Source organism: Martes martes, assembly GCF_963455335.1.
Source record: "Martes martes genome assembly, chromosome: 10".
NCBI classification, from domain to species: Eukaryota; Metazoa; Chordata; class Mammalia; order Carnivora; family Mustelidae; genus Martes; species Martes martes.
This window is the reverse complement of record NC_137898.1, coordinates 30410007-30436230: the sequence shown is the minus strand read 5'-3', so window position 1 is coordinate 30436230 and position 26224 is coordinate 30410007. Positions and strand designations below refer to the sequence as shown.

General features: G+C 37.3%; 1 protein-coding gene across 3 annotated transcripts in view; it reads left to right on the top strand.

Moving 5' to 3' along the window:
- The window catches only part of HIPK3 (homeodomain interacting protein kinase 3), a 92107-nt gene that overhangs the window by 27029 nt on the left and 38854 nt on the right, over positions 1 to 26224 (top strand). For all 3 annotated transcript variants that reach the window (XM_080815787.1, XM_080815788.1, XM_080815786.1), the window contains exon 2: positions 3359 to 4457. In XM_080815787.1, the coding sequence (XP_080671913.1) occupies positions 3361 to 4457 (1097 nt within the window). In that variant the 5' untranslated portion in view covers positions 3359 to 3360. The remainder of the gene's footprint in view (positions 1 to 3358; positions 4458 to 26224) is intronic.

Sequence of the window (26224 nt, the reverse complement as noted above, 5' to 3'; positions counted from 1 at the left end):
TGCACCACAGAGTTCCTGAATCCAAATCTTTCTGGGTGGAATTTTAAATATATATTAATTTATTTAACTTTTTATTAAGGAAAGATGTAAATAAACATATTCAAAAGTAGAACCCCTTTTTACTGTTAAGTTCCTGTAATGAACGACTTATGGCTAATCTAATTTTATTCATATCCCCATCCATTTTCTCTTCTTTATTATTTTGAAGTGAATCCCAGATGTATTGTTTCATTTCTAAATATGAAATTTATATATTTTAATAGGTTTCTCAGATGATTCAAGACGTATTTTTGAACAGGCAATACATGCACATAGTAAAAATTAAAGTGGTGAAAAAGATAGAGTGAAAAGTAAGTCTTTTGTCAATGCCCCCAGTATTCTTGTTACTCTCCTCTGAGACAAAGAAACCGACAGTTTCTTTAAGTATGTAGATATTCAGTGTATATGCAATTATATACATATGTAATTCTTTATTACTCATAGTAATATCTGGTGTAAAGTACACATTTATCTGAATCTTGCTTTTTCATATAACAATATGGGAATCAGTCCATACGGGATAGATTTTTTCATTCTTTAAAAAAAAAAAGATTTATCTATTTATTTTAGAGAAAGGTGGGGGGGAGAGGGAGAAAGCATTTTGGTGTGCACATGCACACAAGTCAGGGGAGGGAGGGGAGAGAAAGAATCTCCAGCAGACTCCCCGCTAAACACAGAGCCCCATGCAGGCCAGATCTCATGACTCTGAGATCGTGGCCTGAGCAGAAACCAAGAGTGTCGCTTAACCTACTGAGCCACCTGGGTGGCTGTTTTCATTCTTTTTAAAGGTTGTAGTTGGTCTGTGTATCAAGGTGTATGCTTAATCTACTGAGCCTCCCGGCTGGCTGTTTTCATTCTTTTTAAAGGTTGTAGTTGGTCTGTGTATCAAGGTGTATTTATTTACCCAGTGCCTTTCAAGTGGGTGTTTAGGCTATTTCCAGTACCGTGTTTCTTTACACAGTACTGCATGAATATTCTTTTATTATCTCTGAGTTGCTCGATTATATGTCAGTTTTGTTAGACATTGCCAAATTGCTTTTCTACTGTCTGTGTATGGTATGCACGGTTTTCCAGGCTCACCGGTTGCATTTTAAAAATGCTTTTCATGTCTTTCCTATTTATGTTCAAGCTTTTCTTTAAATCCACAAGTATACTTATAATAGCTGTTTTTGAAATTTTTGTCTGTGAGTTTCATCATCTGTCTCTCTGAATCTCTTTCTGTGGGTGTGGGTCACAGAAGTGGTTTGAAATGAGAATCATGATAGTGCTAAATTATTGAAGATAAGGTTGGGGATCCTCACAAACAGTGTTAAGTGAATTAGATGGGTTCAGTATGGTTAGAAGGAACTTACAGCGTGGCTTTGCTTCATTAAAAGGAGGTACATTGGTAGAATACTGAAACCTCTTCTGATGCTGGATGAAATGGTTTGGAACTCCACCATTTCAATTTATGATTTTTCTCTTACACATTGAACATCAAATCTTAATTTGTCTACTAAGGTTTTATTGCTCATTTCTTTTTTTTTTTTTTAAGATTTATTTATTTATTTATTTGACAGAGATCACAAGTAGGCAGAGAGAGAGAGAGGAGGAAGCAGGCTCCCTGCTGAGCAGAGAGCCCGATGCGGGGCTCGATCCCAGGACCCTGAGATCATGACCTGAGCTGAAGGCAGAGGCTTTAACCCACTGAGCCACCCAGGTGCCCCTTATTGCTCATTTCTTACCAGAGCCAGGTCAATTTAGGAATGTGGTAGGTAGTTAACAAGAAATGTTTAGGGCGCACCTGGCTGATTTAGTTGGTAGAACATGTGACTTTTGATCTGGAGGTTATGAGTTTGAGCCCTGTGTTGGGTGTGGAGATTACTTAAAAATAAAATCTTAAAAAAAGTGTTTAGGAAGTTGAAAATTTATGCCTTTTATCTGAAGCACAGTGTATTTACCTGTTCCTTTTACTATACCCCAGCTCTGTGACCTTCGCCAGTTAACTAGTTCCTTTGAGTTTTAGTTTTCTTAACAGCAATTTGTGAAGACATTAATGATTAAACAAAATATTGCAGGGGCACCTGGGTGGCTTAGTTAGTTAAGCGTCTGCCTTCAGCTCAGGTCATGATCTTGGGGTCCTGAGATCAAGCCTACCTTGGGCTCCCTGCTCATTGGGGAATCTGCTTCTTCCTCTGCCCCTACCCCTGCTTGTGCTTTCTCTCGCTCTCTCTCTCAAATAAATAAAATCTTTTAAAAAATAAAATATTATAAATAAAGCATTTGTTAAAATGCTTTGCATGGTAAGTCCTTCAGAAGGTGGTGACTCATTATTTTAAATATTGTATATATTACATATTGTGATGGAAACCTGTTGTTTTTGAATTGGAGAGTTAATGTTTGATTTGTTAAAACAGCATGAGATTGCCCAGGTAATACAATACAGATTTTTAAATTGCAGAGTGGAAATATTTTAAAATTAATCTGACCAGCTCACATTTCTTGAATACCAACTCTGTATCTTGGGAATTTTGTTTTGGATCTAGTATGAAAGACTGATGGATGCACTGACAATTACAATGTCATGTCATGTCATGTCATGTCATGTCATGAATACTAATTAGAGGAACATAGAAGCTTTTATGAGAGCACAAAATGCCCCACTCTGGCCTAGACGGTGAGTGGTGAGTATGTGTCCCAAGAAAGTCTTCAGCAAGAAGGTTAATCTGAATGTAAAGAAGTCTGCTTAAGCTTACAGGGGTGGATGTGGAAAAGACATTATGAGAACATCATGCAAAAGGACCTATATCTGGCTTCTGTACTTATTTTTACAATTGATTGTATTTTCTCTGAGGCAGTTCTTGAGCTTTAGGTTTAAGGAATGTGACTGTAGTTATGTAATGGATATTTTCTTTCATTGTCATTGTCATTGTCATTGGTTCATAAATGATAATTTGGTGATAGAATGCTTTACCTTTGCCAAATATGTGTAGTGTAGGCATCTGTACTTTTTCTTTTGGGGGAAAAATGGTTGGTACAGTTCCTAGGGCATATCTTGGTGATTGCAGCTGCTTGGTAAATATTTTTTGATTAAATGAATGCACTCAACTCTTTATTCCCAGGCTTTTATGCAATACTCAAGGTAGCTGAAGCACTAACTAGCTAAAATGGAGAAACTGAAATACTTATCTAATTCAAGGGGAAAAAAGTCTTAATGGAGTTTAATTATTTTTACAAATTATGGACTTGACCCTTGAAGGTTTTCTTCATGATATTTAAAATTAAAAACAAATTCTTGTAGTTAATATGTCCTTTTTTTTCCCACCCCCTCCCCCCCCAGGTATGGCCTCACAAGTCTTGGTCTACCCACCGTATATTTATCAAACTCAGTCAAGTGCCTTTTGTAGTGTGAAGAAACTCAAAGTAGAGCCAAGCAGTTGTATATTCCAGGAAAGAAACTATCCACGGACCTATGTGAATGGTAAAAACGTTGGAAATTCTCATCCTCCCACGAAGGGCAGTGTTTTTCAGACAAAGATACCATTTAACAGACCTCGAGGACACAACTTTTCGTTGCAGACAAGTGCTGTTGTTTTAAAAAACACTGCGGGTGCTACAAAGGTCATAGCAGCTCAGGCGCAGCAAGCTCAAGTGGAGGCACCTCCGATTGGGGCGTGGCGACACAGGTTAAATTTCCTCGAAGGCCCCCAGCGATGTGGATTGAAGCGCAAGAGTGAGGAGTTGGATAATCATAGCAGCGCGATGCAGATTGTGGATGAATTGTCCATACTTCCTGCAATGTTGCAAACCAACATGGGAAATCCAGTGACAGTTGTGACAGCTACCACAGGAACCAAACAGAATTGTACCTCTGGGGAAGGTGACTATCAGTTAGTACAGCATGAAGTCTTATGCTCCATGAAAAATACTTACGAAGTTCTTGATTTTCTTGGTCGAGGCACTTTTGGCCAGGTAGTCAAATGCTGGAAAAGAGGGACAAATGAAATCGTAGCAATCAAAATTTTAAAGAATCACCCTTCTTATGCACGTCAAGGTCAAATAGAAGTGAGCATATTAGCAAGGCTCAGTACTGAAAATGCTGATGAATATAATTTTGTACGAGCTTATGAATGCTTTCAGCACCGTAACCATACTTGTTTAGTCTTTGAGATGCTGGAACAAAACTTATATGACTTTCTGAAACAAAACAAGTTCAGTCCCCTGCCACTAAAAGTAATTCGACCCATTCTTCAGCAAGTGGCCACTGCACTGAAAAAATTGAAAAGTCTTGGTTTAATTCATGCTGACCTCAAACCAGAGAATATTATGTTGGTGGATCCTGTTCGGCAGCCATACCGGGTTAAGGTGATAGACTTTGGGTCGGCCAGTCATGTATCAAAGACTGTTTGTTCAACATACCTACAGTCTCGGTACTACAGGTAGGTGACAGCTACTTTTTGGCTATTTAGTAAATGTTGAATTTTGGCTAAATGAAATAATTTTGTGTGTGTACATGGTGAGAAAGCATGGATAAATGAAGAAATCAAGACAAGATTAATTTAGGTTTGAGGTGTTAAAAAGATTTTTTAAATTTAGGCGTAAAATCTGCCCAAACAGAATAGGAATCTCTACTGCAGTTCCAGGCCAAAGACATTTGGTTGGTTATTTTTATTGTTAATAGAAGGCCTGAAGTCATGGTAGGTGATTAATGATGATCAGATAGACGTCTTCAAATGTTGGGAAAGGTTTATAGTAATTTTTGTCTATATCTTTGGGCATTTCAGCACTTAAGAGAACTAGTATATTAAAGACAGTCAGATGTAACCGAATACTTAGGAAAGTTATATATGAGAATTCAAAAAGTTATCCTGATTAGTGGTTTTAAGATTCAGAAGATTCAAGCATACTTGCATGGCTGCCATAAATGTTCAGGAGACTTTCCCATAACAAGTTTCATTATACTCTTCCCATCTATATGTTGTGGGTAATGCTATTTTGGTGTTGGAATTTAAAGAAGAAAATAATTTCCATATAAATATTGATAAAGTGCAAGAGTGTCATGATTAATATAATGCTAGCCTAGAATATAATAGGTAGCTTAAGGGCTAATAATTACCAAGATTCAAAATATCTACTTGAGTAGGTAAAATGGTTTTGGATTCATAGCTTTATCATTTTGAGAAATTGTTTTCACTTCAGCTAGAATGAATTTGTGGTCTTGGTGAACTCTAGAGCCCCAACACAGTAGGCAGATACAAGAGCTGCCAATACTGGCCATTAAGAAGTTAGTGAATAGACAGATACATGGCAGTTTATTGTTGGGAATTGTTAGAATATGAGGATTATAAATTTAAACCTGGCAAGGGGTAATTATTTTTTTTTCTTTTGAAGATTTATTTACTTATTTTTAGAGAAAGAAAGCACACACGTGAGAGTGAGCACTAGTGAGCATGGTGGTGGTGGGTGGGGAGTGGGACAGAGGGAGAGGGACAAGCAGATCCGTGCTGAGTGCGGAGTCAGATTCGGGGTTGATCCCAGGACCCTGAACCAAAATCAAGAGTTGGATGCTCAAGCAGCTGAGCCACCTAGGTGCCCCTGTTTTCTGGTACTGTATCTGCCTTTGTACTGTACCTCTCACCTAGATTAGTTTCTGGCAAATATGTGCCTTAGTATCTAGGACAAGATTTGAGAGATACATTAGCTACTACAAAAACCAACTCCAAATACATGCCTTGCCATTAGTAGGTCATTAGGGGTCCCACCTTCCTGTCAGTTAGTGATAATTTATTAAAATATGTATTAGAAACTGGGAACATAGCCTGATTTGTTATTTAGTATATTCCTGATTGTCAGATTTTTAATACTAGAGTGCTAGAAACTATTCCATTTAAATAGTTTAAAAGATTGTATGGGCACGTGTGTGGCTCAGTCAATCATCGGCCTTCGTTGGCTCAGGTCATGGTCCTGGGATCGAGCCCTGCAATGGGCTTCCTGCTCACTAGGAAGTCTGCTTCTCTCCCTCTACTTCTGACCCTTCTCACCACTCGTTCTCTTTCTCTCTCTCTCAAAAAAAAAAGAAAGAAAGAAAGAAAAAGCTGTGTCAGGACAGTAAGTCTGATTTAATGTATCATTACATTTGTTTGAGCCTCTGTATAACTTTTTTTTTAATATAATAGAATACAGGATTAGGTTTCTGTTCACTTTTTTCCAGAAAAATTATTTAAAAATCTTATTTAACAGCATGAGAAAAACATGTTTTTTTCCTTCCTTTTGTGCTCTATGGATTCTGTCTTAGGAGCTTTTAGTTGTCAGCTAGCACATTATATAAACCCCCAGGCTCCAGCTGCTTGGGCTCTATATTTAGTTCACTTGTTAGTAAATGACTTCGTTTTATTTGGGTCCTGCATTAATACTGCGTATCAGATTTAGTTCCGTGTGATACCTAGACTCCTTTTCTTTATTTGAAATCTTTTGGATGAGAGTGAAAAACAAAAACAAAAACAAAAGAACTTTATTTTTTATACTTGAGAACATTTATTAAACATTTATTAAATGTTTCAAGAAAGTAAAGGAAATCCTCTAAAGGGCAATTTGAAATGCTAAATATTTTATGATGTTGATTTCTAGTATTAGGTCTTTGCACAAATACTAGCATCTGTTGGGAATGAAAAAACTATGGATAATTGCTAAGTACAATTAGTAAGTTTCTAATTTGTTTTTCTGTATAAATTTCAAGTTGATAATTTATCTGAATTTCACAAGGTATGCCGTTGCTAACTTACAGGTTCTGTGTTTAGAGTAAAAAAATGAGATTGTTATTTGTAAACAAGAGCTCATGTTAGTAGCATTTTGGGTGATGTTGCTCAGGTAAAAACATTTAAAAGGGACTTTATGTTATTTAGATTCAAGAGCTAGGAGAGAGTAAGTATAAGACTGGTGAAAAGGTCTTAAAGTCCTTAATTGTGTACTGTTATACTGTCTAGTGTAGTTTTGCATGAAAATAGCAGGTAACCATTAATCTTTTTCAGGATTTGTTCACCAACTTTGGCTTAGTTTTTGACTAAGGTTGCTTAAAATTTGATTCGATGGTAAGCAAAAGTGTCTTACACTTGACTTTTAACTCTTTGTTATATTTAAAAAACGAAAGCAGGAAGTGGAAACTTACCAAATTAAATGTTTTTGGGCTAATCATGGTAAGAACACACGTACCCCAAGTTCCAAGGTAAACGGTTTGTGTTTAAATACAGTTCATGTGCTACTCTATTTCTTTTAACTGTGCTGCACAGAAATGTAGTAGGGATATCTTAAAATAGACAGGGGACAGTGGCCAGAAATTGTTGACTACTATAGATGGTGAGGCTGTCTACCTCTTGCAGTGATATAAGCCAGAAGTACACACTAAGGGCATTGATTTGCTCAAGGTCAGCATGTTCTAAATTCAGCTGCGTGAGTATGGTTTCTGTCAAGAACACGCAGGACTCTTGAATGCATAAAAGGTTTTAGCAGCAGAAGGTGCTGTGTTTATGAGGTGTGGTGGCAACATTCAGTTCATGAATATTTTCCTTTTTCTTTTAAATGTAGAATTCTAGCCTGTGGTTTGAGTCATTTCAGAACGTAGGGACAGGAAAGTGGGCTGTAAAGTAACCTGAAAAGCAGTTATATTTATTGCAAGCCTACTGAGTAATTTAGCATTAATTGTAGAGGTAAAAAATGCTTTCTGTTTTGCCTGTAATAGTTGACAGAATGGTATGTAATGATAATTTTAGGCTTATCAGTTTTTGTTTAGGTTATTCCCATCCCATTATGCCTTTTTAGATCTAGCAATACCAAAGACAAAGTTTCTGTTTCAAAATTAAGATACATAGAATGACCCATGAAGGAATAACCAATACATTATGTAGGGTACTCTATAATAATAGAAGGCTGTGTATGTATACTACGTTTTGTTTGTTTGTTTGTTTGTTTGTTTTGGAGTGCTTTTGTATGTATATTTCCTGTTTGTTTCTCCTGTCTCACCCACAGGAGGTAAGACAATTGGTAGAATTCCTATTGAATAAATAGAAAACTGAGGCTTATAGAAGTCAAACAGGTCCAAATTCACACTGTAAAATTTTTTTTTTTTAAAGATTTTATTTATTTGTCAGAGAGAGAGAGAGTACACACAAACAGGCAGAGAGGCAGGCAGAGAGAGAGGAAGAAGCAGGCTCCCTGCCAAGCAAAGAGCCCGATGCGGGACTCGATCCCAGGACCCCAGGATCATGGCCTGAGCCGAAGGCAGCGGCTTAACTAACTGAGCCACCCAGGCGTCCCTCACACTGCAAATTTAACTCAATTTTTGTTGAGTCCTTTTTGTGTGCTGGCACTGTGCTAGGGATACAGAGATGATTAAGACATGATTTCATCATTTAATGGAGGAGAAAAATAGTTTGTCTTAAGAAGTCCTTGGGTACAGGTATAGGCAGGGTGCTATGAGAACCCAGAGGAGAGCACTAATCCTCATTTGTGGGTTCAGAAAAGGCTTCTGTGACCCTTGAATGAGCCTTGAGAGTAGAGAAGGAGTTAGGATCGACTAGTATTAAAGTTCTCTCTGTCTAAACCACCCTTACCCAAAAAAGCTCAGCATTGGCTGAAATTGCTGACAGTTTCTTCTCTGTATTATGAAATAGTTATGTTGGGGGAAATCCTTATTAGACAAAAGGTTGTCAGCTGGGTTTTAACAGAAGTTTTTTTTTTTTTTTTTTTTTAAGATTTTATTTATTTATTTTAGAGGGAATGTGTGCAGAAGTGGGGAGGGACAGAGAGAAAGAGGGAGAGAACCTCAAGCAAGACCTCCTGCTGAGCGTGGAATCTGCCATGGGGCTTGATCCCACCACCCTGAGATCATGATCTGAGCCTAAATCAAGAGTCGGATGCTTAACTGATTGAACCGCCTAGGTGCCCCTCATTTTAACAGACGTTTTAATGTGCTGTCTGGTGGCTCACTTGGTTAAGCATCTGCTTTTGGCTCAGGTCATGGGTCCTGGGATTGAGTCCCGCATCCAGCTCCTTGCTCCATGGGGAGCCTGCTTCTCCTTCTGCCTGCTGTTCCCCTTGCTTGTGCACACGCTCTCCCTCTCTTCTTTCTCTCTCAGACAAATAAATAAATAAAATCTTAAAAAAAAAAAAAGTTTTGATAGAAGCTTCCCAAGTCTGTAATGAAGACATAATCTATGTCTTTATATATATATATATTATATATATATATATAAAATACTGTATTAATGTTAGTGATATACATATACATATGTATATGTATACATAAAATACTGTATTAATGTTAGTGATATACATATACATATATATGGATTTCAAATAAAAATTTTGGTGAAGCTTTTACAGTGTTTTTTTAAACAAATTTATTAAGGTTTATTTCAAATACCATGAACTTTACCCATTTGAAGTGTACAGTTCATTGGTTTTTTAGTACATTCATGGTTGTGCATCATCTGCACAATTTTAGAATATTTTCCTAACCCCCAGCAGAAATCCCTTTTTCCTACCCTCTAGCCATCTTTCCCCACTCTCCCATTCTCTAAGCCAAAAATCTACTTTCTATTTCTATAGTTTTGTATATTCTGAGCAGTTCATATAAGTGTGTTCATACAATATGTGGTCCTTTTTGACTTTTTTTTTCATGTAGCATAATGTTTTCAAGGTTCGATTGTAGCATGTTACTAGTAATTCATTTCTTTCTGTTGCTACATAGTATTCCATTGTATAGATATACCACATTTTATGTATCCATTCATCATTGGATGAAGATCTTTTAAAATTTTATCAGTGGAAATATACATGAATAGAAAACTGTAAAATGATCTACAATTAAGTCTTCCATTCAAGATACTTAGTGTATATAAAATATAAAGTATTGTGCTGGGTGTTGGTTATTCATTGAGGAGCATAAATGCAGACCTTACCATTATGGTATTTTCAATCTAATGGGTAGACAACCAAAAAGGTAAAGTAGTACTCTTTAATGAAAAGGAACAGGGAGAAAGAACAAGATACCTACTTTTTTTTGTTTCTCTTTGACTTTTTGCTTTGAAATAATTTTAGACATACAAAAAGGTTGCAAAAATACTACAGAGAATTCCTGTATACCTTTCACCAGGATTTTCCAGATGTTTCAACTTTAAACATTTTAGTTTTATCACTCATTCTTTGTCTATGTGCACGCGCGTGCGCACGCATGCACACACGCACACTTTTTTCTTGCAGTGATTGACAGAAAGTTTCAGACGTGAGGCCCCCTTGCCTCCAGATACTTCTGTGTATATTTCCTTAACATATGGACATTCTCTTGTGTAACTCCAGTACAATGATTAAAATCATCATCAGTTAACATTAATTCAGTATTATTGATTTGATGAACTGTTTGAATTACTCAAAATACCATTTGATTTGAGGAAATTAAAATCAGTTCAGTACCAGTACCTTATTTACAGACTTTATTCAGATTTTACCAGTTTCCTCACCAGTGACCTTTTTCCTGCCCAGAATTTAGTTGAACATCACACATTGTATCATTTACCATATATATCCCCTTAGTGTCCTCTTATCTGGAGTGGTGTCTTGGTTCTTGCTTTGCTTTTCATAACCTGACACTTTTTTTTTTTTTTTTTTTTAAGTAGGCTCCACGCCCAGTGGTGGAACCCAGTGTGGGGCTTGAACTCACAACCCTGAGATCAAGATGTGAGATGAGATAGTCAGACACTTAACCAACTGAGCCACCCAAGTGCCTCAACCCAGACACTTTTAAAGAGTACTGGATAGTTATTTTGTAGAATGCTCCTAAATTTTAGATTGTTTGATGTTTTCAGGTTATGCATTTTTAAAATAACTGCATAAAAGTGATGTTGTGTTCTTACATGTTGGGAGGAACATGATGTCATTTTTCCCATTACTGGTTAACTTTGATCACTTGGTTGAGGTGGTGACTGTCAGATTTTTCCACTGTAAGTTTTTTTTTTTTTTGTAATTAATAAGTATCTTGTGAAGAAGAACTTTGAGAATATACTTCTTTCTTATCTTATTTTCACAAACCAGTTTTAGCTGCTCAGTGTATTAATATGGCCTTAAATTACAACTATGGGGTTGTAAAATGATTTTCTAATTCTGTCATTCCTGTATAAGGAATTCTTTTATAAAGAGGAATTTTCCTTTACTTAGTCTTTTTGTTTCTATGTGGACTCATGGATTCATATTCATTGGGTTATAATGTTACTTGTTATTATTTGTTTTATTGAATAATTGTCCTAAACTGTCCAGCAGGAGCCATTTTAAGCTCACTCCTGAGTCCCTTTGCCATGGCTCCATCCTCCCTTGAGTGCTTACTTTCTGGTACCACAAGATGTTCCAGACTGACTTTGTACCTCCCTGCCCCATCCTGATAGTGGCTATTGCTCTAAGGGACTGCGGTTCCTTTATTGGAGAATGGTGTTTAGAAAACAAGATGGATGCTAGTGCCAGATGTGCTCATTAGTACTAAGGTATTATTGCTTTTAGACCCTTTGAGTGGCAAAGGTAGAAAATGTGTGTGTGTGTGTGTGTGTGTGTGTGTGTGTGAATGTAATTCTGTATCTATCTGTTTATATGTTAAAACCATGAATTCAGGGGCGCCTGGGTGGCTCAGTGGGTTAAAGCCACTGCCTTCGGCTCGGGTCATGATCCCAGGGTCCTGGGATCGAGCCCCACATCGGGCTCTCTGCTCAGCGGGGAGCCTGCTTCCTCCTCCCTCTCTCTCTGCCTGCCTCTCTGCCTACTTGTGATCTCTGTCTGTTAAATAAATAAATAAAATCTTTAAGGAAAAAAAACCAAACAAACCATGAATTCATACTGCTCTGTCCAGTTCTGACACCTCAGAGTTCATTCTGTCCTCCTCCCTTTATTTATAATCCCTTTTATGATACCAGGAAACTTGGCTCTCTTTATCCACCATATGTTACTTATTAGCTCAATTCTAAAATACATTTAATGTAGTTTCAGAATTGGTACCCATACCACTGCTAATTTACTAACTAGAGTACCTTTATTTATAGTTCTTCATTCTTTAGCCAGAGGCTTAGAGCATGTAGTCAGAATACTATGTTTTAAGTTACTTAGGTTCTTCTCCATACCTCCATTCAAGTGTGATTATGTTGTTTATTTGAAATATATTTAAGTTAATTTCTTTGTATTTCATTTTGAGCCCGTCCGTGTCCTTGTTTGTTTGACTATTTGATACATTAATGTGGTTCTAAAACTTAGAAACATGCTAAAACCACCAGAAGTGTCACTTCCTCCTCACCATCCTTCCCAACTCATTCATCCAAACCCCTTTTAGTAACCATCATCATTAGTTTTTGTGTGTATGAGTGTGTGAGTGTGTATGTATATGTGTATATGTATCCGTGTTTTTGGTGGGGGATATGGAAACAGATAAATGTTTATTGTCTCAGTTTCCCTTCTTACAGGAAAGGTAACATATTGTAGATACCTATTTGCACTTGGCTGTTTTCCCTTAACAGTGTTTCCTGGAAATCACTTCATGACCATTCATAGAGATCTTTCTCATTCTATTTTATTGCTAAATAGTGCTTCATTATGTGGATTACCGTAGCTTATTCACCCACTTTCCTAATTATTGACATAGTGTTTCCCAATTGCAATTACGAAGAATAGTTTTATGCATATATATTTTTGTATTCAAGTTGTATCTTCAGGGTAAATTTTCCAGAAGTGGGATTATTTAGTCAAAAGGTAAATGCATATATAGTTTTATTAAATATTTCCAAATTTCTCTCAGTCAGAACTGTACCAGTGTGCGTTCCTGCCAAAAACATATGATAGTGCCTCTTTCCCTATAGCCTTGCTGACAGAATGTTATTCTTTAACATATTTAACATATTAACAAAATTGTTAATCTATGTAGTTTTATTTCACATGTCTCATTATGAATGAAGTTAAACATCTCATGTTTAAGGGTCATTTTAAAATTGTGTGTATGAGTGGTGCCTGGGTTGCTCGGTCAGTTAAGCTTCCAGCCCTTGATTTCAGCTCAAGTGATGATCACAGGGTCCTGAGATTGAGCCCTGCGTTTGACCCCCTACTAAGTGGAGAGTCTGCTTCCCTCCTTTCTCTCCCTCTGCCCACCCCCCTGCTTGCATTGCATGCTATCTGAAATGAATAAAAATAAAATTATTTGTATAAATGTGAATTGCCTGTTTCTGTCTTTTGCCCATTTCTCTATTAAGAGTTTGGTCTTCCGTCTTATCAGTTTTAGAGATCTCATATATATGGAGTGTTAGCCCTTTATTTGTCACAATAGGTTGAATATTTTTTCATTTTGACTTTTTTGTGGTTTTATTTGCCTTGTGAAAAGAGTGTGTGTGTGTTGTTTTGTTTTGAGAGAGAGAAGTTGTGGGGGTGGGTAAAGCGGCAGAAGGAGACGGGGAGAGAGAATCTTAAGCAGACTCCATCCCAGTACAGAGCCATGCTGGGTTCAATCTCATAACCTTGAGATCATGATCTGAGCTAAAATTGGATGCTTACCTGACTGAACCACCCAGGCACCCCCTGTGTGTGGTCAGTTTTATCAGTTTTCTCTTTCATTGCCTCTGGATTTTAAGTCATAGTTAGCGTTTCTGTTGCTGAGTTCAAAGAGGTATTTGCTCTGTTTTCTTCTAGTACTTACTGAATTACATTTTAAATATTTAGATCTGTAATATATTTTAAGTTTATTCTTGTAATTTGTGTGAGGTATGGATCTAATTTTTTTTTTCTTTCTTTTTTAAGTACCTGATCAGTTGTAGGGACTTTATGTTGGGTGGACTTTATGTTGGGGAAAATCTCTAAGGACACGATATATTAAACGGGGGCCTGAAGGGAGACCACCAACCAGAATGGGTGGAATGAGAGCCTTGGGCAAAGAAGGAGCCAGTGTGAAGGCTCTGAGATTGGAAAGAGTTTGATAAAGAATCTGAAAGCCTGCCAGTGAGACTTTCTCATAGTGGAATGGATAAAGTAGGGGTATGATTTGAGGTTGGAGGGTAGCTGTTACGGTTTATGTTTTAATCATTCTGGATGCTATTTGGAGGGGAAAGAGGACCAGAATGAGAGTAGGAACAGGAAAACCATTAGAAAAGAGACATTAAGGTAATCCACAGAGAAGCCATGGTGGCAGTGGAAAGAAATGGATAAATTGGTATTATGGTGGTTATTTTGTTTTTTTACTAGGATACTTCCCCTCCTGAGGGAAGATGGTTTGTTATGGTTGATACTTGTTGACTTAAAACTGTGTGCGAATTTAGACATGCACCTGGCTTCTATGGATATCGATATCTGAATATATATTTAACACCGTGTGTTAAAACTTCACGTTAAAACCAAATGAAAACAAACATGAAAAACAAAGGAACCTGGAAAACTCTCCTTTACTGGTATTTTAGACATGACTAACTACCTGAATCAGAGGAAGTGAAATATAGCCTTTGAAATTTCTTTAAGCTAAATCACGTTTTGTTTTTATAGTTGAATTATTTCAGGTTGATTTGTTTTATAATTCCCCCAAATCATGGTTTGTATTTATCTTCTAAAAATGACTACTTTTTGTTACTGTTTATTAAGATAATCATTAAAGTGATACCTGAGTGGCTCAGTTGGTTAAGCATCTGCCTTCAGCTCAGATCATGATCCCAGGGTCCTGGGATCCAGTCGGTCATTGGGCTCCTTGCTCAGTAGGGAGCCTGCTTCTTCCTCTGCCTGCTGCTCCCTCAGCCTTGTGCTCTCTCCCCCCACCTCCGCCAACAAATGAATAAATAAAATCTTAAGAAAAAAGATGAACATTTAAATATAAAAATAGGCTCAGATTACCTTCTGTTTTGCAGTTTGCTTTTGTTTGATTATATACCTGGGGTCTTTTTTTTTTTTTCCCAAATGTAAAATTTCTGTAGATTATTCTCTGAAACTGTTAAATAGAGTTTTCATGAGTGGACTCATTTAGATGCTAATTGAACAGATTAACTGTAAGGAGACAGTTATAAGGCAATAGAGAAAATTTGAATGTCAGGTGATATTAGGGAATTATTGATTTTTATGTGATAAGAGCATTGTGGGTTTTTTTTTTTTTTTTAAGCAAATGAGGGGAGGGGGGAGCATTATGGGTTGTTTTTTTTTTTTTTTTGAGAGAGTTGGGGAGGGGTAGAGGAGGAGAGAGAATCTTAAGCAACCTCCATGCTCAGTGTGGAGCCCGATATGGGGCTTGATCCCAGGACCCTGAGATCATGACCTGAGCTGAAGTCAAGAGCTAGATGCTCAACCAGCTGAGCCAGCCAGGTGCCCTGTTTTTTACTTAGCTTTAGGCAGTCTTTTATTTCTAATAGGTGAAAAATGGAAATCTTGATTTTTTTTTTAAAGATTTTATTTATTTATTTGATAGAGATCACAAGTAGGCAGAGAGAGAGGAGGAAGCAGGCTTCCCGCTGAGCAGAGAGCCCCATGCGGGGCTCGATCCCAGGACCCTGGGATCACGACCCGAGCCGAAGGCAGAGGCTTCAACCCACTGAGCCACCCAGGTGCCCTGATTTTTTTTTTTTTAAGATTTTATTTACTTATTTGACAGAGACACAGCGAGAGAGGGAACACAAGCAGGGGGAGTGGGAGAGGGAGAAGCAGTCTTCCCGCCAAGTAGAGAGCCAGAGGCAGGGCTCAATCCCAGGACCCTGGGATCATGATCTGAGCTGAAGGCAGACACTTAATGACTGAGCCACCCAGGCGCTCTGGAAATCTTGGTTATTAATGGGAATCAAGAAAAACATCCTTTTACACTTTGTTTTGAAATTCTTTCATCAAATTACAATTTTAGATATATTAATATTTGTTAATATTTAGAAAGGAATATTATCTTTCTAAAAATTGCTACATGTTATTAGAGCATTTTTATACTTACTAACCCCTTTCTTTACATATTTCATTCTGAAAACATTTGTCCATACTGCTCCCTCTATTAGAAAAACAAATTGGACTAATTTGTAAACTGTACTATCATTTTGAGCTATCAGTTTGGTGGCCAAAATTACTTCTAACATAGACTTTTTTTTCATTGTGAAAAAGCATAGTATAATATCTATCATCTTAAACATTTTTATTAAAGATTTTACTTATTTATTTGACAGGGAGATAGCACAAGTAGGCAGAGCAGCAGGCAGAGAGAGGGGGAGAAACAGTAGGCTTTATGCTAAGCAGGGAGCCCGATGTGGGACTTGATCTCAGGACCCTGGGATCATGACCTGAGCCGAGTGAGTGAGCCGCTTAACCGAGTGAGCCACCCAGGCGCTCCATCTTAAACATTTTTAAGCATACAGTTCTTTAGTATTAAGGATGTTCACATTGTTGGAAAACAGATCTCTAGAACTTTTTCATCTTGTACATTTGAGACTCTGTACCCACTAAACAACTCCCCTTTTCCCCCTTCTCCCCAGCCCCTGGTCACCAACGTTCTACTTTTGGTTTCTATGAATTTGACTTCTTTAAATATCTCGTAGGAGGAGAATCATACAGTACTTCTCCTTTGGTGACTAGCATATTTCACTTAGTGTAATGTCTTCAGGGTTCATCGATGTTGTAGAATGTGTGAGGATTTCCTTCCTTTCTAAGGCTGAAAAATTCCACTGTATATTCCATATTTCACTTATCCATTCTTTAGCACTGGACATTTGGGTTCCTTCTACCTCTTGGTGGTTGTGGATAGGGCTGCTATCAACATGAGTGTACAAGTATCTCTTCAAGACCCTGCTTTTAATTCTTTTGGCTCTGTACCCAAAAGTGGGATGCTTTGATATGTGGTAGTTCTATTTTTTTGATTTTTAAAAAAATTATGTTGAATAAAAGCCTTTCATTTCAAAGGTTATCAGTTTTTTTTTCCTTGTGCTGTAGGGCTTTGTTTTAAAGGTGCGTATTATCTCGTGAATGTACTCTAGTGGGATGTCATGATAACAGTCGTGACATCACACACCTTGAATGTATGTGCCTGTTTGTTTCTGAGTTTTCAGCATTTTCCTATGAATGGAACTCATTACGGTGGATGTTATTAACAGTGCCTGCTGCTACAGAAGAGTGCCAGTTTGGTGACCAGTGAATAATTTAGGCATCAGCTGGTGTGGTAAGATTGTATTACTTAGGAGAGAGATCTAATATGTGTTAAGCTTCAACATTAAAAAGAACAAATGTTTCTTTAATGAGGAAAATGCTGAATTACAAAAAATGTTAAATATATTTATCTAAAAACCAGTGCATTAAATTAAAAGTTACTCAGTGTTTTTTGGTTATAAAAGTAGTAGATGCTCACTGTCAGAAAAAAATTCAGTAATCAAGAAGGCAGAACAGGAGCAATTTCCCCCTTAATGTTGAGGTTCTGTGCTATAATTTTTTTATAATATATTTTATACTTTAAGCGGTCCTCTATGATGTGCATTTTGTTTCTTTTCTGATAGTGCCACAGGAAACCTTCTTGTATGTCCTTGGACACTTGTTTGGTACATTTCCATGACATTTCTAGATTTGTTGGGTCAAAGGGTATGTACATTTTGCTGATGGGTGCTGCCAAATTTCCTTCCAGAAACATACTACTTTAGTGTATTTGAAAATGCTTTTTTCTTCACATTCTTGTCATCACAAGGATGTTTTTGGTTTTTCAAATTGTTGGCTTTAAATAAGCAAAAACCAAAATCAGGTGTTTTTTTTTTTAATTTTATTTATTTATTTGACAGACAGAAATCACAAGTAGGCAGAAAGGCAGGCAGAGAGAGAGGGGGAGGCAGGCTCCCTGCTGAGCAGAGAGCCCAGCGCGGGGCTCAGTCCCAGGACCCTGAGATCATGACATGAGCCGAAGGCAGAGGCTTAACCCCCTGAGCCACCCAGGTGCCCCTACAAAGAGGGAATTTGAGATTCGGTGTGTTAAGCAACCTACCTACGGTGGTCCACAGCTTCATAAATTGCAGAGCTGTGATTTGAACTCAGTTCTGCCTCTCCACTTTACCATGCTGTTTCTCCAGGGATTTTCCCTCATCTTCCTGAAACTCCCTTCTTGAAGGACACTGGGGACTTCTTTGTTGATCACCAAATTTGATGGATTTCTGTTTTTTAAGTCTACATCTGGCTGGACGTCTATCATTCAGCACTGTTAGTGCTTTATTTTACTGAAACTTTCTTTGTTGGTTCTTAACTGTTACACCCTCAGTTTTTTCTTTCACTTACCTGACAAACTTTCTTGTTGTTTTTCTCACCTCTAAATACATTTCTCCTGGGTTCAGTCCTGCACCCATTACTCATTCAATATGTTTCCCTCTTGGAGATCTTACTCTGTCCCATGATTTCAGTTGGTTTAACATGGTAAGCTCTCAGATACCTTCCTCTAGCCCTGACCTCCCTTTGAACACCTAATTTCTGTTTTTAGTTATCTCCTTGGACAGTCTCTGGATATTACTAACTCATCTTTCTCCCAGAGATGCTACATCTTCTCATCTTCTCATATTACCATATCAAGATTATTAAGGAGTTCCTGGGTGGCTCAGTCAGTTAAGCGTCCAGCTCTTGGTTTTGGCGCGAGGTTGTGAGATGGAGCCCCGTGTCAGGCTTCATGCTGGGGGTAGAGCCTGCCTCGGATTCTCTCTCTCCCTCTGCCCCTCTTACATGTGCTCTCTCTTACAAAAAAAAAAAAAAAAAGAGAGAGAGAGAGAAAAAGGAAAAGAAAGAAAGAAATAGATTATTGAAGAACCATTTCCCTGTTAGTGTGAGAAACTTTAAATTTTTGGCTTGTTTTTGTTTCCCTGATATTATGTCTTCAAGACCCTGGTTTTAGTTCTTTAGGCTATGTACCCAAAAGTGCGATGCCTAATGATTTTTATCTCTGAAATAGCCTCACATGTAAATTTTGCCACATTTCATACTGCCTTGTTCTGGTTTAGACTCCTGTGCTAGATTAGAAATTCATTTTCTTTAATTAAAAATTTTAAAATTTTTAAATAAACATATAATGTATTTTTATCCCCAGGGGTACAGGTCTGTGAATCGCCAGGTTTACACACTTCACAGTACTCACCATGGCACATAGCCTCCCCAATGTCCATAACCCCACCCCCTCTCCCGACCCCCCTCCCCCCAGCAACCCTCAGTTTGTTTTTTGAGATTAAGAGTCACTTATGGTTTGTCTCCCTCCCGATCCCATCTTGTTTCATGTACTCTTTTCCTACCCTCCAAACCCCCCATGTTGCATCTCCACTTCCTCATATCAGGGAGATCATATGGTAGTTGTCTTTCTCCGATTGACTTATAGAAATTCATTTTTTAACCTATAGTCTCTGCCTCTTGCAGTTTATCCTGCTTTGTTAGACATGTGTTATGGATTGATTTAAGAAATCAACAGAACTATACACAGACATAAATACCTGAAAATTCATTTTTACTACTTTATGCTTTCTTACCCCCTAGTTCCTGATATAGAGTGTAGTTATCAGCAAATGTCACAAACTAACGACCTCTTGGAAACCTGTTTGCAGTGGTATCAAGAGTATGGCATGACTTTGGCCTTGAAATAGTCCTGTACATGGGCGCCTGGGTGGCTCAGTGGGTTCAGCCTTTGCCTTCGGCTCAGGTCATGATCTCAGGGTTCTGAGATCGAGCCCCACATCGGGCTCTCTGCTCAGCAGGGAGCCTGCTTCCCTTCCTCTCTCTCTCTGCCTGCCTCTCTGCCTACTTGCGATTTCTGTCAAATAAATAAAATCTTTAAAAAAAAAAAAAGAAATAGTCCTGTACAATTGGAAAAAGCTGACAAAGTAATCAAAAAAGTGATTCAGATATACTTTGGTAACATAAGCCCCATATCTCTTTTCCTGTATCAGGAGTCTTGGATTGTTCACTCTCTGCTGGGTATAGAGATGTTTCATGTTGTAGCAGAATGCTCCCTGGCATTGTAAATGTGGGGTTTTTTTTCCTCTTTAATCCTCAAGGCTAAATTAATCACCAGCAGTTCCTAGTGATAAAATACTTGTATTGAAGATATTGTTATGTAAAAGCAAATCGTTTTAGAGTTGGAAACATTTACATAGACATTTAGTTTAACTTACATTATAGAAGAGGCAACTGAAATCCAATATACCTAAATGAGAGTTGGTATATCAGCATTTATAAATAACTCTTAATTTTTACATATATTAATATGGGTATATTTGATTTTAGTAATAGCAAAGTAATAAAAACCTTTGAATCTAAGGACATAGCTTCTTTGTAAATGGTAAAACATAGTTGCAGAACTTGGCAGTCAGTCAATCAGTCAGTGAAAGTCCTGAAAACAGGATGTTCATTTTCTTTTTTTAAAGATTTTTTTTTAAGATTTTATTTTTTATTTATTTGACAGAGAGATCACAAGTAGGCAGAGAGGCAGGCAGAGAGAGAAGAGGAAGCAGGCTCCCCGCTGAGCAGAGAGCCCAATGTGGGGCTCGATCCCAGGATCCTGAGATCATGACCTGAGCCTAAGGCAGAGGCTTAATCCACTGAGCCACCCAGGTGCCCCATTTTTTAAAAGATTTTATTTATTTATTTGAGAGAGGGAGAGAGCACACACACACATGAGTGGGGGGAGGAGAGGGAAAGGCAGAGGGAGAAGCAGATTCCCACTGAGGAGGGAGTCCAACCTGGGGCTCCATCCCAGGACCCCGGGATCATGACCTGAGCTGAAGACAGATGCTTAAGCAACTGAGCCACCCAGGTGCCTTCAGGAAGGATGTCATTTTCAAACAAAATACTTCCCAGAAGTGTTTAGAAGGAGTAAACTCATTGAGAGAATTTATATTTGAGTAATATGGTGTTGAAACTATGTAGTATGAAGGATGTATGTGTATGAATCTTCTAAAGATTTTGTTTGCTCTAAATTCCTTCTCATCAATGCAACTACTCCTCCAGAGATAATGTCATTGAATTAGTAACAAGCTTCTAGACACTATAGTATTCAAAAATATGATGTGATAGCATTCCTTTTTGGGGACTTACAAGAAGACCTTAGACTTTTCAGTGGTTCATGTGAGGTATTAAATACAAAGTATTTTCAAAGAAGGATAGAATTAAAAAAAAAAACAGCATACTTATGTCTGTTGGTGCTAAATAATGTCAGGTAATAAATTACGCTACTGTATGTATTTACAGCTTTATAATTCCAGTTCTGTCACTTAATATGTTAAATAGAGCAAATTGTTTAACTTTTCTGAGCCTCAGTTTGCTCATCTGTAAAGTAATGATGCTAGTAGCTACCTCAAAGTTTCTTGTGAAGGTTAAACTCCATAATGTAGGTAAAGCACTTAATACAATCTCGGGACATTGCATACGCTTTATAAGTAGAAGCTATTTAAAAAAAGAAAAAGAAGAGTGTATGGTTTAAAGGAAAATGATGCAGTGGCAGCAGGAGGATTAGGAGTCTCCCGGTTGTCCGCTGGTGGCCTGCATGGTGTATAATGTGCTGCTGTTCCTCTTCAGAGCAGAACCTTTGGAAGCTTTCATGAAGTAACTCAGTTTGTGTTAATAATGGCTAATGCAGCCATTTTTTGTGAACTATTTTATTAAAGTATAAGATAATATAAAGTGCACAAATTTTAAGTTCACAGCTTCATAATTGTAATGTGAACTAAATAACCCTTGTAACCACTAACCAAGTCAAGGTTATTGACTATTTGGATGTTCTATTTTGTGAAGTTTCTTTTACCTAATTTTCTGTTTGCTTGACGGTCTTGGCTCATTTGTGGTTTTTAAAGTGTATGTTCTCAATATGAAACTTTTTGGAAAAGTGTCTTCATTCTGTGGCTTTCTTTTGCACTTTCTTAAAGCTGACTTAGGTGAATACATGGGCTAATTTAACACATGGTCTCATTGTAGTATATAGTTGACCCTTGAACAACATGGGTTTGAACTGCACGAGTCCAACTTATATGTGGATTTTTTTTAATGAACATGGTACAGTATTGTAAATACATTTTCTCTTCCTTATGATTTTTTTAAAAAGATTTTATTTTTTGGTAACCTCTACACCCAGCGTGGGGCTTGAACTTACAATCCCATCTTCCTTATGATTTTCTTAACATTTTCTTTTCTCTAGTTTACTTTATTGTGAGAATATAGTACACACACACATATATATAACATATATATTATTTGTATATAGGAAACACACAAAATATATATTTGTTAACTCTTTATGTTATTGGGAAGGCCCCTGGTCAACACTAGTTGTTGTAGAGTTTTTGGGAAATTAGAAGTTACATATGAAGTTTTGACTGCATGGGGGTTGGTGCTCCTAACTCCTCTGCATTGTTCAAGGGTCAACGTAGTTTCATTTTTCAAAACCCTTTAGATTAACACCATTTGTGTCCTATTTAAGAAATCTTCATATATTCTAGGGTCAATAAGGTGTTCGTTTTCCTGTATTTTCTTTTAAAAGCTTTATTGTTGGGGTGCCTGGGTGGCTCAGATGGTTAAGTATCTGTCTTTGGCTCAGTTCATGATCCTGGGGTCCTGGGATTGAGTCCCTCATAGGGCTTCCTGCTCATTGAGGAGCCTGCTTCTCCCTCTGCCTCTCTCTCTCTCTCTCACTCATGAATAAATAAATAAAATCTTTTAAAAAACTTTATTATTTTACCTTTCTCATTTAGTTAGCTCTGCCATCTGTCTGGAATTCATTTTTGTGTATAGTATGAGGTAGGGGTTAAGGGACATTTCCCCCCCCACGTGGATATCCCTCAGCTGAGCACCATTTATCATCCCACTGCACAGCAGTAACAACTTTGTCATAAACTAGGTGTGTGGGTCTCTTTTTGGACTCTCGTTCTGTCCTTTCATTATTTTGTCTGTTCTTGCACCAGTATCACAGTGTAAGTCCTCCTGCTTGTTCTTCGGAGGATTGTTTCTAGTTCTTTGCATTTCTAGATGAATTTCAGAATGTCTCAATTATGTGGAAAGTATTTAATTTCTGAAGTGTATTTTCCCCAGGTATGCTTTGGGAATTATTTTCTTTCAGCACTTTAAAGATACTATTCTGTTATATTTTGACTTCCATTATTTCCATAGAAAATTGGCTCTTTTGATAATGATGTGTCCTTTTTTCCCCTCTGTGGCAGTATTTAAGGTTTTGTCTTTGGTGTAAGCAGTTGACTCTGAGGTATCTGGGTGGGTGTGTGGTGTGTGTGTGTGTGTGTGTGTGTGTGTGTATTGTGTATATGTTAAAATCAGGAATTTGTTAATTTAAGAGTAAATTTCAGTTTTCTGGTACAATTTTCTTGAACATTTTTTAAAAAAAGATTTTATTTATTTATTTGACAAAGAGAGACAGAGAGAGAGGGAACACAAGCAGGGGGAGTGGGAGTGGGAGAAGCAGACTTCCCGTTAAGCAGGGAGCCCCATGTGGGACTTAATCTCAGGACCTGAGCCGAAGGCAGACGCTTAATGACTGAGCCACCCAGGTGCCCCATTCTTGAATATTTTGATTGTTGCTTTAAACTCCCTGTTATAATTTCACTGGCTCGATAACTGTGAGGCTGTTTCTGTTGATTTTTTTCTTCTTTTCTTTCTTTACATTTGATTGTTATTTCCTGTTAGGCTGGTAACTTTTTTTGTTTACTTGCTTGCTTGTTTCTTTCGTATTCAGTCTTAGGTAAGAAAAATTCTTAAGCTTTGCTCTTCAATATAGTCACTCATGGCTATTTAGGTTTAAATTTAAATTAATTAAAATTAAATAAATTAAAAAATTCATTTCCTCAGTCACATTAGCCACATCTCAAGTGCTCATTAGCTGCATGTGACCAGCCCTGTCACTGCAGAAAATTCTGTTGGTCAGTGCTGTGTTAGTGACTCTGGATGGTAAAATCTTCCTTCAGAGATAGTTCTTTTTTATTCTGGAAACCAGGTAGAGTAGGTAGCTCATGTTATTCCAAGTGAAGCTGTATATTTCAGTTTGCCCTTGTTCCTAGGGTATAGCCCTTTATAGTTTCATTTGAAAAGCCTGGACTATTCACCCAGGCCCCTCTTCCTTGGCAGGTTCTGAATTCCAGGTACTGTTTTCCCAGCCCAGTGGAATAACTGTAGGCTAAATTTAGGCCACTGTTTTCTGTTCCCCCTTCTCCCCATGTCTCACTGTCAATTGGTGATTACCTCAAGGAAATGTAAGGTCAACTTTAATAAATCTTCTCTTTGCTCTGGGATTTTGGTCCCTCAAGTCCTGGCTGTCTTGTCTGCTCTCTGGTGACTTCACACAACCTTTTATTTATTTATTTTTTTTTAATAGTAGACTTTATTTCTTAGAGCTATTTTAGGTTCACAGCAAAATTGAGCAGAAAACACAGGGTTCCCATAGCCTACTTTCACATACATACAACCTTTCCCATTATGAACACTCCTGCACCCTCAGGCACATCAGTAAATTTATTACAATTGATGAACCTACACAGACACATAACTGTCACCCCAAAAGCCATTATACACAGCTGTTCTGTGTGTGTGTGTGTGTGTGTGTGTGTGTGTGTGTGTGTTCAGCCAGTTTTTGTAGTTGTTTTCCCTGGGGATATTAATCTGATAGCAGCTAAGTAGTACACTTCCATTTTCTTTTGTTAGCTAGAATATAACTCAGTATAGTTGAAAACGTCTTAATGATTTCTGGCAGTTCTTTGGAATTTTTATTTGTTGGGGTTGATGGTTCTAGTAGTTAGGTATGTAGGGGAAAATAAGTATGTGTGGGTGTTTCATATTTTCATATTCCTTAAATTCTATTGTTCTGGTATAGACATTACTTAATGTAGTTGGCCGTCTTATAGGTTATGAAATATCTGAGAATTTAAAATGTATATTAAAATGGAATGTACTTGGGGGAAGCATTGTGTCTAATTGAATATTTTGTGTTCATTGTACTTCTTTAAGGAGTGATTTCTGTTTATAAAATACTCTGTCAGGGGCTGTATGAAGTATAAAACCAAGCGAGAGGTAGCTCCTGATATTAAAGACCTTATGTTCTTCTTTTTTTTTTTTTTTTTTTTTATGTTCTTCTTAATAGAGAAGATAAGACACGTATTAACAGGACTGCCTATAGAAGGCACATTTTATTTCTTATGAGATTTAAAGGTGAAACCCAAGTTTCCGTTTTGGCACCACCATTTATTGGCCCTGTGACCTTGGGGAAATCACTCACGCAGTCAATTTTAGATGCTTTTGGAGGGAAGGGATATTATGTGCCAAGTACTTTACTTGGTTTTATTGTCACAATAATCTGGAAAGGCAAGTATATCCCTCATTTGCAAATGAATGAGTTGAACTGGCAGTAACATTTGTAACTTGCCTAAGGCCTGGAGTTTTGTTAAGAAACTACCAGAGCTGGGATTTGAATTCTGTTCTCTGTTACTACTACAAAGTCTGCAGTTACTTAATTATACTAGCACATAGCAATCTATTCTGAGAAGTATTGATATTATTCCTTGAAAAAACTGACGATAATATGTTTTCTAATACATGCTTTTAAAAATACAGTGTAAGATAGCATCACTCCTGTAGTATTTCTGCTGAAAGTAGCGTAAACTTTGTGAGGAAGCATTAAATAAACAAATTAAGGGACATTCTAGAAAATAACTGGCCTGTATTCAAAAATGACGGTATCATGAAAACCACAAAAATGTTGAGGAACTATTTCAGATAAATGAAACTAAAGAGACATGGGTCTGGGATTTTTTTTTTTTTTTAATTTTGTTTGATATAAAGGAAGGCATTATTGGGATAGTTGGCAAAATCTGAGTAATAGTATTGTATCAGTATTAATTTCCTGATTTTTATAAATACATTGTAGCTGTGTAAGAGACTATCCTTTTTAAGGAGTACACAATGTAGTATTTAGAGGTAAAGGGGTACAGTGTCTGCAACTTAACTCTTAGATAATTCAGGAAAATTGTATTTATGTGTGTGTATATAAGAGAGGATAATACAATCGTGGGAAAATGTTAACATTTGGGGAATCTGATTGAAGAATTCTTTGCATTATTTTGCAACTTTTCTATGAGTCTAAAAGTATGTCAACGTCCAAGGGGAAAAAAAGCATGAAAAAATGGTAATATTCAGTAGTTCACCCCTTATCCATGGTTTTGCTTTTCGCTGTTTCTGTGGTCTGGCGGGA